This window comes from Myxocyprinus asiaticus, chromosome 47 (assembly GCF_019703515.2).
Source record: "Myxocyprinus asiaticus isolate MX2 ecotype Aquarium Trade chromosome 47, UBuf_Myxa_2, whole genome shotgun sequence".
In the NCBI taxonomy this organism is placed as follows: domain Eukaryota; kingdom Metazoa; phylum Chordata; class Actinopteri; order Cypriniformes; family Catostomidae; genus Myxocyprinus; species Myxocyprinus asiaticus.
In genome coordinates this window covers 1,974,849-1,986,864 of record NC_059390.1, presented here as the reverse complement: position 1 = coordinate 1,986,864, position 12,016 = coordinate 1,974,849, and the positions used below count along the sequence as shown (strand labels likewise).

Genomic DNA, 12,016 nt, shown 5'->3' with positions numbered 1-12,016 from the left:
ACCTTGATATAAGGTGTTAGTCACTTTCACCACACCCTCCCTCATTACACAAATACATACCACCTGAAAATGACTGAATCCAATAAGCATTCAAATTTATATGGTTTGGAGTTGGAAAAATGTGCATGGAAATAGTGATAAGATCAGAATACTCACTTGCCTAATATTTGGGCACGCAGTGTACTGTAGAGCAGTATGGGGAAATATAGAGCAATAAGGGGTAATATAAAGCAGTATGGGGTATAATAGACCAGTAAGGGGTAGTATAGAGCAGTATGGAGTAATATAAAGTAGTTTGGGGTAATATAGAGCAGTGAGGGGTAATATAAAGTAGTATGGGTTAATATAGGGCAGTCTGGCACAATATGGATCTGTGTTGTAATATAGGGCAGTATGGGGTGGTATAGAGTAGTGTGAGGTAATATAGAGCAGTGAGGGATAATATAGAGCAGTGTGGGGTAATACAGAGAAGTATGGGGTAATATAGAGCAGTTAGGGGTGGTACAGAGTAGTGTGAGGTAATATAGAGCAGCGAGGGGTGATATAGAGTAGTATGGGGTAATATAGAGCAGTATGGGGTAATATAGAGCAGTGAGGGGTGATATAGAGTAATATGGGGTAATATAGAGCAGTATGGGGTAATATAGAACAGTGAGGGGTGATATAGAGTAGTATGGGGTAATATAGAGCAGTATGGGGTAATATAGAGCAGTGAGGGGTGATATAGAGTAATATGGGGTAATATAGAGCAGTATGGGGTAATATAGAGCAGTGAGGGGTGATATAGAGTAGTATGGGGTAATATAGAGCATTGAGGAGTGATATAGAGTAGTATGGGGTAATATAGAGCAGTATGGGGTAATATAGAGCAGTGAGGGGTGATATAGAGTAATATGGGGTAATATAGAGCAGTATGGGGTAATATAGAGCAGTGAGGGGTGATATAGAGTAGTATGGGGTAATATAGAGCAGTGAGGAGTGATATAGAGTAGTATGGGGTAATATAGAGAAGTCTGGCACAATAGAGCTGTGTGTGGTAATATAGAGCAGTATTTTGGTAAAAACAGAGCAGTATGGGGTAAACTAGAGCAGTACGGGGTAATGTTCTACCTTGTTTCTCCGTTTTCCCACCATCTGCCAGCGTCGCTGTGACAATCAGGAGGGCTATAAAAGCCACAAACACCCACTGCTTCTGCATGCTGGGAAAAGATATACATCCATTATGAGTATAACTCATAATACAACAAATATCACACAGTGAATGCTTCATCAAAATACAGCTAGAGACTCTATCTCTCTCTTTCTCTTCTCTCTGGAGGAAGAGTAAAGGTGGGTTGAATAATTAGAAAGCAATTTTATCCCAAACGCTCAACTGCACTTCAGCTACAGTAGCAGTACAGCCCAAGAGCGACATCACCTCCATTTCAATTACTTATGAGGCTCCCTGTCTCTCTCTCTCTCCCTCTCTCTCTCTCTCTCTCTCTCTCTTCCTATTTCGGCTTGGCTGATTTCCTACTGTGCCCATAAGCATCACTTCTCTCTTTTTATCTAGTGTTGCCTGCTAAAAATGCTCATTGTCATTGGGTGAAGAAACCTGTCAAGAACACGTATATACAGGTTATATTTCACCCCAAAATCAAAAGAAATTAACAAACAAACTATATTTTGCATAAAGAAAATGAGGTGAAATGTTTCTGGACATGTTTCTGTGAGATTTCTGCATCTCTGTGTGCTGTTCACAGTGGACGTTTTCAGGAATGTCCATTCGGCTGATGTGTTTGTGAGCTCGCACACCTGAGCTGTTCCACTTCAGTCGGACTGTGAAATCATCAGCGCTGCATAATAACCGATTTCAGTCGGATGGGCAAAAAAATCTGCCAATCAAAAACTCATAAGTCATTAAATAAAAAACACATTTTGATCACATTTCGAACACAATCTGCCCTCCAAATCCTGATTAACAACACTGCAAGTGAACCTGTGATATCAGAAGAGAGGATCAGCTTCAAGTACCTGACAAGTGTGCTCAACCTAGAGGACAAGACATCAATAGTTATATAATTACATTGTTATAATAAGACCAGATCAATAGTCATGTTTCCATTAAAGTTACGAATATCGCAAAAACGATTTGAGAATAAAACAGTTTCCATCATCCCGTGTGTTTAAGAGAACAAAAAATCGTCACTTCAGAACTTAACTGAGCCTTTTAATTGAAATTTGATTTCAGGTAGCAAACAGGATCCAGAGCTGTAATTCAAATTTCAAATTGTCATTATTTATTCACCCTCATGTCGTTTGACACCTGTATGCTGAAACTTTCATTTATTGCATAATTTGACTCATTTTATTTTGCTTTTAGCTACCAATAAGAGCTTTGCTAAAAAACATTTTCCTTGTGCAAAAAAATGTGGAAAAATTTGGACATGCATATGCCTTTGGAAGACATGCAGCATGCAATATCATGCAAAAGTTTACTTGGAAAAAAGTTTTTGGTCCTATTTGGAGCTTGCCAGCCTCTGGTCCCCAACCAATCTTTTTTGTATGGAAAAATAACTCATTTTGTGTTTCGTAAATAAATAAATAAATAAACAAAGCAAAACACACACAAAAAAAATAAAAATAATAATAATAATAATAATAATAATAATTTTCAAGCAACATAGGGTACGGGGTCCCTTTAAGGTCAGGAAAGGAATTTATTTTCTGAAATACAGTAACTGTAGTTCAACTATGATATTTGTAAACCATAAACAAAATTCACCATGGTTTTACTTAAGTAACCATATCTTAACCATGATATTCATAGTTAAACCATAGATAATAACACAGGAAAACCAAAACTATGGCTCCGTATAAGGGTGAGTAGATCATAACAGTAGATCATTTTTGAGTGAACTGTCCCTTTAAGAGCCAATGCACCAGTCTTCCAGAAATCTATAAATTGCAAATGAGTATAGCTTTCTTCTGGTAAAAAAAAAAAAAAGCGTGTGTGTGTGTGTGTGTGTGTGTGTGATGGATCACTCGGTCAGTCTCTCCCTCCTGTTTCTACACTGATCAATGAGCTAATGGAGTGTTAGAGTGGGATAACTGCTTTACCTCACTGCACACACACACACACACACACACACACACACACGCACTGGCGACCCCCCACAGGTGTTCATTCTGTAGGGGTTTGTAAGGGTGATTCGTCATGTGACACAAGCGAACATCCTTTAGGGTCTGTTGGTGGATCTGCAGAGCTGATGTCTAACAGCGGCGGGAATCTTTAGACACTTAATGATTCCATTTTGATTCAGGATCTGATTCCGAAACAGTTCAATATTTCGGCAACAGCGTAGTGCCGTGAATCTTTGGCTTTGATTTAAAGGTGATGTGTGGTAAAATATGTTCCTCTTTCCAAGTTATCTATAAGCAAGCCATTTGTAGGATGAATTTGCAGAAAAGTGAAACACTGTGAGCTGTGATTGACAGGGTTTGATCCACAGCTTCAACGCTTGAGCCAAAGATTCTGACTCAGACCCAAATCAGGATCTGCTGGGTTTAGTTTGTTTGTTTCAGGGATCAGAGTGCGGAGCCTATGAGGAGGAGGACCTGTCTGAGACAAACCGAAAGCCACGATAAACCCAGAGGAGATGAACGGAGATTTTCATAGGAATGAAGCGGTGTGTGTGTGTGTGTGTGTGTGTGTGTGCATGCGTGCGTGCGTGCATGCAGCTGCCTTCAAGTCCTCCTGAGAAGTTCTTACGAATTCAGAAATCGTAATTATGACTTGATGTGCAAATGATTTTGGTCAGAATAAAATGGATGTGTGGGGCAATTTCATAGGGCACAACGGGGCAAAAGCTATAAGTGAAATTAAACAAGTGAAAGGATGGTATTTGGGGTAAAACGCCTCCCTGTTGCAGCGGCAAAAGCCCACCCATAAAACACAATGTTTTTCTTAAAGGGATAGTTCACCCAAAAATCAAACCATCATTTACTCACCCTCATGATATCCCAGGTGTGTATGACTTTCTTTCTTCACCAGAACACATTTGAATTAAAATAGGAAAATATCTCAGCTCAGTAGGTCCTTAAAATTCTCGCTCTCGGTGGGGCGCGTGGTGAGTTGTGCGTGGATGAATGGAGAATAGCATGGGCCTCCACACGCACTACGTCTCCGCAGTAACGTGCTCAACAATCCACGTGATAAGATGCACGGATTGACGGTCTCCACCGCCACCTGGATTGAGACGAGTCACTACGCCACCACAAGGACATAGAGCGCATTGGGGATTGGGCATTCCAAATTGGGAAAAGTACAAATGATCACTATATAACCATTATCTTATTTTGTCACACAAAAAAGCAAAAAAAAAAAAATTATAATAATAATTATATATATATATATATATATAGCCCCACTGTACCCTATATATTTATACATTATTTTTAATTTGTTAACAATAGCAGGAAGCTTTTTAGTTAAACAAAATAAAGTGCAATAGACATTGTATATGTTAACATTAGTAGATAAGTAAAACCAGCAAAACAGACTGTGAAGCCAGACTATGGGACCGGATAACCAGCTCAAGCTGGTTTAAGCTGGTTGTCTCAACAGTAATATGTTAGGACTGGAGGAAGTGTGAATTGTTAACAGAGCCTTCAAAACTAAAACTCTGGAAAACTTTCTGTTCTGCACACACACACACACACACCTGTCAACAGGTCATCTTAAAGTTAACAAGCAGCTTGACAGTGCACATATAACACATCATTGTTCATTGTGTGTGTGTGTGTGTGTGTGTGTCTGAGAGAGAGAGAGAGAGAGAGTGTGTGTATGTACAGTCTCCATTGTGTGAACTCCTGCTTGCTTTTGGCTGGTTTATTTGGCGAGTTCAGACATTTATAGTGTAAGAATCGCAGACGCCTTAAGAAATTTACTGTGTGTATGGGCAAAAATTCAGTTTGGTGTGAATCAATAAACAAGCAATAAATAATACACAACCTTCACAGCACCAAAGCGAAGACAGACAGATATACAGTACTCGGGCTTCTGGGTGGTTGCCAGAGCGTCGCCCCCTTCAATGTAAGTCTGTAGTTTTTTATCGCCCATTTTATCGAGTACAATCAATTATAATAATACATTTTTTAGTTCTGCTATTTTCACAATAGTGCAACTTTTATGGCAATGAGCTATATTTACCATCGAGCAGCAAAAATGCTTCATTTGTCACATTGTATTACACTCAAACACTAGGAAACACGAATCATTCAGCTGAATGTAAATGGGCCGGTTAAAATAAATGATTAACTTATATTTAGCAGTGGGAACTCCGATTCATTTTAGTGACTCTGTTCGTTCAGACGGTTCGTATGAATTAACTAGTTCACATAATTGATTCACTGATTCACTTGAACCCCATGCAGCCTTCTATTTTGAAGCGAGATATTTAGTGTATTGCTGCTGTTTATCACTTTACTGTATTTCAATTCTGATATATAAAATACGTTTTTTGTTTTTGATTTATTAGTGTATATTCAGTATAAACTCACATTCAGTTCAACTACTATTGACAGTAGTTTAACTACATTAAGTTATGAGTAGCTTATGAATCTACAGTTCAAAGTAGCTTCCCCAACACTGTTTAATACTTACAGTAATGTTAGGTGGTTTGCTCAAATTCTTAAATCAGTGTGTGAGCAACAGGAACAGTGATGCTTGACTGAGATGATACTCCCTTCTATTAATACAGCAGGTCAGAGAAACACTGCGGCATCTGAGCGTCTGATCCCAGTAAATACGGCACAAGAAACAAATCAAACAATCAGATTCAGGCGAGAGAAACCCTCTCTCACAGACCCAAACACACACGGAGCGACACTAAGCTCCGAGTCTTACACACACTCAGACAGATGGAACTGGCCCGGATAAAGCCGGTGGCTCTTAGATAAACCTGCCAGGCACCTGTAATCCCAAATCACTTTCACACATATTTATATATGTACACACACACACACACGCACACATGCTCCCATACATACACACAGCTCATAACCTGCAAAGCCCCCTCAAATGGAAATAAATGGGATGTGTATTGCAAATCGATTTTTTGACATTCGTGTCTATCCAAGAATTTTACTCCTGAGAAAAGTTCAGCCAGGGTGAAGTAACACACACACACACACACACACACCAAAAATGTCTTTCAGAATATACTAGAAACCCTTCCACACAAAAAAAGCATAACATTCACCAAATATGAGGTGTGTTACCTCACTTAACCTCTGCTATATAACAAGGTTATTAACTAAAACCAAAACTAAAACTACATTTAAATGTATCAAACTTTAAAAGTGCTGATTAACATAGTATAGTATAGTAGTACAGTCTTACATTATATTACTACGGTACATGTCTAAAAACATGGTAATATCATGGTAAACGTAAGCAGAATCCAGTGTATACTGTGCAGGATGCAGTACGCTAGTATTTCATATAAACACTCAATAAAAAAAAACACACACACACAGTTATTAATGAATCAGTATAAATATAAAGAAAGAAATTCCTTTGGCATCTCTGTGTTCTCAATTCTCAGTTTTACAATTTAGATGCAACGTGTTGGATTGTCTTGAGAGTTTTTCTCTGGCCGATGACAGATGGTGCATTTGGAAGCAGGTGCGTGCACAAAAGCAATTATGTCCAAAATACAGCAATGGCTTCATCATTCACACACCACCCACGTCTACTCACCTCTCCATCCTTAAAACAGAGCGACATTTGGGGCTTTTTTTAAAAAGTTCTTGTCCTAGTTATGTAAAAGTCTTCCCAGTAATACTTATTAGTTAATCGAGCATAAATAAAAAAACTTTCAACATGAAAACACTGGGTCCGTTCAGTCAAAGCAGAGAAACAATCCTTACACCTGTTCCCAATCAGTATTTACACTTGTGCTGGATCAGTATTTACACCTGTTCCCAATCAGTATTTATACCCAGGGGCAGGGTTATGATTTCCGAGGCCCCAAGCAACTGTCCAACTGGGGGCTCCCTTTCACCGTATAGATCTGGATGTGACATGGCTCCAAAAATTATTTTGTTATATATATTTATTTAAATGCTTTATTGTAACCCTAACCCTACCACTAACCCTAACCCCTAACCCTATATATATATATATATATATATATATATATATATATATATATATATATATATATATATATATATGTATATATATATATTTGTGAATTAATGTTGTGTAAAACCAGAGATTATTAGCAGAGATGGGACACTTCTATCAAAATGAATGGGTGAAATTGGAACGCCCAACCAAGCAGATCTGTATGTAGAAAGGAAGTCCCGCCTTACAAGTAAAACAGCCAGTCACCTTTTAGATACAGACAATACTGCCGCAGCAGTGAACCACTCGATACTGCCGCAGCAGTGCCCCAGTCAATACTGCCGCAGCAGCTCCCCACTAGATAATGCCACAGCAGTGCCCCACTAGATACTGCCGCAGCAGTGCCCCACTCGATATTGCCGCAGCAGTGCTCCACTAGATAATGCTGCAGCAGTGCCCTGCTTGTGCTTGAGACTGCCACAGCAGTGCCTCACTCAGTACTGCTGCAGCAGTGCCCCACTCAATACTGCCGCAGCAGTGCCCCACTCGATACTGCCGCAGCAGTGCCCCACTCGATATTGCTGCAGCAGTGCCCCACTCGATATTGCTGCAGCAGTGCCCTGCTTGTGCTTGAGACTGCCGCAGCAGTGCCTCACTCAATACTGCTGCAGCAGTGCCCCACTCGATACTGCCGCAGCTGTACCCCCTTTTGCCTGTTGATACTGCCACAGCAGTGCCCCACTCGATACTGCCGCTGCAGTGCCCCACTCAATACTGCCGCTGCAGTGCCCCACTCAATACTGCCGCAGCAGTGCCCAGCTCAAATGCAATTGTAATGTTTTCCTTACTAACCTTTTGCTTCCCTTACGGGTGTGTACAAATGTAATTGTTATGTTTTCCAAACTAAATTTTTCTAAATTTGATATCTTTTATCGAACTGCACCTGCAATAATGGAAACACAGCAGTGCTCCCACAGATGCCCACTTTACTCTATTGCCTCAGCAGTATTTACCATGCTTCTACTGAAGCCCTTATTCTTTGATTCATGGCAGCCGTAATGAGCATTACAGATACGGTTCCCGTTCCCTCCTGTTCATGTCAATAACCCATATTTTCCTGTTTCTGGGTAGACCCTTGCGTGAGGCCTGCCTCCGCAAGCAGCTGCTTCATTGCAGCTTACCTTTGGTCCAGCTCCCTAAAGGTGCTTTGTCTGAACTTTCCACCCAGAGCGGGCCCTTGCATGAGGCTGTCTTCGCAAGCTGGCTGCACTGGCACAAAGTACCTATGGTACAGCCCCGTATAGCTTCATAAAGGTCCTTCATCTAAAATTTCCACGCGGCGCAAGCCCTTGCACGAGGCCGCCTCTGCAAGCTGGCTGCTTCAGTGCAGTTTTCCGAGATTTAGCCTTCCATTAGCATTTGATTTGGCATTTCTTTCACCCATTTTGGGGGAGGGTTAAACATTGCGCTTAATAAATGGTTCTACTACAGCATTATTTGTCACGGTCGCATACACGTCTAAGGATATATTAATCTATACAGCATTTTTGATCTATGCATGTGCTCTCTGTCCTTCATTCTAAGCATCTTTTTGGGGGGTAAATTTAGAGCTCGTTTCGAGCCTCTTCCTCCAGCCATTTGCTTTGTGGACAGCAAGCCTTTATCACTCAAAGATTATATGGGCAGGTGAACTTGTAAACCTTGTGAAACACCACTACTGTTTATATGGAGTTATTAAACGAAAGTTCGGGAGGAGCTTGCTCATCTAATCTGCCAATCAACCTGCAGGCTGCTTTGTATTTAAACCACCACTTACCTCACTCTAGCGACAGACTTTCCGGCATCCCTCCACCTCCCCATCTCCTTCCTCAATCTTCTAAGAGTTCCTGCTCATAGCTTCCTCTATATATAAAGTAGTCCCATAGGGGGAGTATATTTAGAGTTTGTATATTTTGAGCCTCTTCTTCGAGCCCTCATTTGTGGACAGCAAGCCACATACGTTTACCCTTTATCACTCAAAGATTATATGGGCAGGCGAACTCATGAAACCTGAATTACATCAGCATTTACACCAAATTTCAATTAATCCATTCAAAATCCTCTTGGCTCAAAATTCTAAGGGGGCACATGCCCCCTCAATCTGAATGGACATGACACCTCTGTGTACTAGATAAGAATTTACACCTGTTTTAGATACTCTAAGTGTTTGTGTTCATTAATAAGCATCAGTGTTTATTAAACGAGTGTTCAGTGTTTATTTCAGCCATCAGTATTTGCTAACTGTTACATGTTAATTTAATAGGTATACTGTTTCATATGCTATTATTATAAATACAGGGCAGTATGCAGTAACATAACATAGCTTTGGTCTTGTAATAGAAGCATGAAAGACAAGCAATTTACAATTATTAGAATGAGTGCAAGATTTAACCCTTCAGTGAACTAGTTTTTAGGAAATTGGTGACTGCTGAATAAATAAATGTATGTGCAAAACCATTCTAATATTTATCAGGTTTTTGTGTGTTGGTGGTGTAAACCTGATGTGTTTGCTTTTGTGTTGGTGGTGAGCTAAATAAAAAACTTGGTCCTGTTAGAAAAACTCTTCGCTGTTATGTCTGAATGCATATCAAACATCAAAAATATGGCTGTGCCAGCTCTTATGCCTTGAGGTGTGTGTCTGTGAGAGCAATTAAGTGAATATGTGTGTGTAGAGATAGAGCGAGACCAGAGGCTGATCAGAGCTGTCACAATTGCTGCAGAAAACGTCCTGACAAGCACAATAATAACACTAATAATGGCTGGTTGGTCTGTCTCAGCCGTCACTGGTCTTCTGAAATAGTATTTATCTCCTTCTTTCTTTTTCTTTGGGGGGTATATCTGAGATTGATATAAGAAGACTGCCCTAGTCATTTCAGTGTTCAGTCTTTAAATCTTCTTCAAAAGCACTGTTATGGATAAAGTATGTTGGAAATAGACAGTCGCTTCTTTCTAGTGCCTTTAGGAGCAAATTAAGCCTCTAGAAGGACCAAAAACAGGGCCGCAACTACTCATTTGCAAGGGTGAACATGGTGCCCCTATGCGTTGCATACCTTGCATACAGTATATGGATTTTGTGCCTCTGACCAAAAATAAACCAAACACACTAATACAAAGTCACAGAGTTTTACCTTTTACCCATTTACCCCTTCAGTTTAATAAAAGAATAGATGCGGTGAGCACTGAAACACTTCCTAAATAAACCCTGATGCACAGATGGAGTAAACACTAGTCTTACTAAATAAATTCTAAACACTTACTGAGCTAAAAATGTTGAGATGCAATAATAAGATGTTGACATTACTTACAAGTATCATACAGTTTGAACATAGCTCATCAGTCTGAAATCTGTAACTTTTATCTCTGCAATCTGTAATCCAGCAGGGGGCAGTTACCATCTCTTTCTCTGGCTTTTTTTCTGTAGTTCTATTAAAAAGTACTCAAGCAGTGCCATGGTACAGTGATGCTAACTGGCACCATGGCACAGTTAAGCAATATCACACGGGCAAGTGTGTTATATGGCCCTACATCAGCACTGCTGTGATTCGGCCACAGGCACAATTGCGAGTGTGATATTGCTTATATACAACAGTTCAATAAACAAAACAATTGTTAAAAAAAAGTGAGTGCAGTCACAAAAAACGCATTTGTGCATGGAACTATTTTCTTACGTGATGGATCAGAATCTGCCGTTGCTGGTTCAAAACAACTGATGCGTTCAAGCCTCTGTTAGTAATTCAAAAATGTCACTAGAAATAGTATCACGGCTTGGGCTGTTTCTAACAGTGTGTGTGTGTGTGTGTGTGTGTGTGTGTGAGAGAGAGAGAGAGAGAGAGAGAGAGAGAGAGAGAGAGAGAGTGTGTGTGCAATCACCTGTTGATGATGCTGTAGTGTGTTAGTCAGCTTTCTGAAGATCATGTCGTTTTGGTGAAATGCATCCTATTTTCTCAGTGGAAAAATAGCTGTCCAAGCAGGGGTATTCCCCTCTATTTCGCGGTAGCTGGTGCGCAAGAGCCTTTCACTATAGAAACCGCAGTGTCCTCCGCCATTTTGTCCTCTCCAATGTGGAAAGTCCAGTAAGAGATAAGCACCTTGAGTTTGTGTAATTAATCAGCCTGTTGTGTCTCTCGGCTGTGATGAGCCTTAATGCTGAAGTTGTTAGTTTAAAGCCGTTTAAAGCGATTTTCCCAGCTTTAGTAGTGTAGTAGTAATACGAGCGATCACAGAGTGCTGATGAATGAAAACACTGACTGATGCTGACGTCACCAACTGGCTCATATTACACACAAAAATGGTCTTTGTCTCCACCTGCTGGCTAAAATATGTAATGTCACAAAATTAAATGTAAAGAGACAGATGTCTCTTAACACATCTGCACTGCTCTTACACTTTAGTTTAGGATGGCACAAACACAAGCAGAGTGATACACACAGTGAAGTGTCTGAGTGCTGATGGTGTGAGACCATCAGTACTCATGGAACATCTCTCGTCCAATCAGATTCGAGGACCAGAACTAACTGTTGTATATTAATATATCTATCATGGCAGTGAATAATTGTCATATTTATATACAATGGTAAGTTTAAAAAACATGGCATTATCATGGTAAATGTCAAACATCATAGCATTACCATGATACATTTCAAAAACATGGCATTATCATGGTAAATTTCGAACAATATAGTATTACCATGATACATTTCAAAAACATGGTATTATCACGGTAAATGTCAAACAACATAGCATTACCATGGTACATTTCAAAAACATGGTATTGTCATGGTAAATGTCGAACAACATAGCATTACCATGGTATATTTCAAAAACATGGTATTGTCATGGTAAATGTCGACCAACATAGCATTACCA

At 39.9% G+C, this 12,016-nt stretch overlaps 1 protein-coding gene across 3 annotated transcripts in view; it reads right to left on the bottom strand.

Annotated features, from left to right (window-relative positions):
* The window catches only part of LOC127436980 (pleiotrophin-A-like), a 50,458-nt gene that overhangs the window by 16,152 nt on the left and 22,290 nt on the right, over positions 1 to 12,016 (bottom strand). For 2 of the 3 annotated variants that reach the window (XM_051691532.1, XM_051691531.1), the window contains one exon: positions 1,111 to 1,199. In XM_051691532.1, the coding sequence (XP_051547492.1) occupies positions 1,111 to 1,198 (88 nt within the window). In that variant the 5' untranslated portion in view covers position 1,199. Of the gene's footprint in view, positions 1 to 1,110; positions 1,200 to 5,644; positions 5,798 to 12,016 lie in introns of those variants that run through there. The other variant, XM_051691533.1, reaches the window with a different exon arrangement.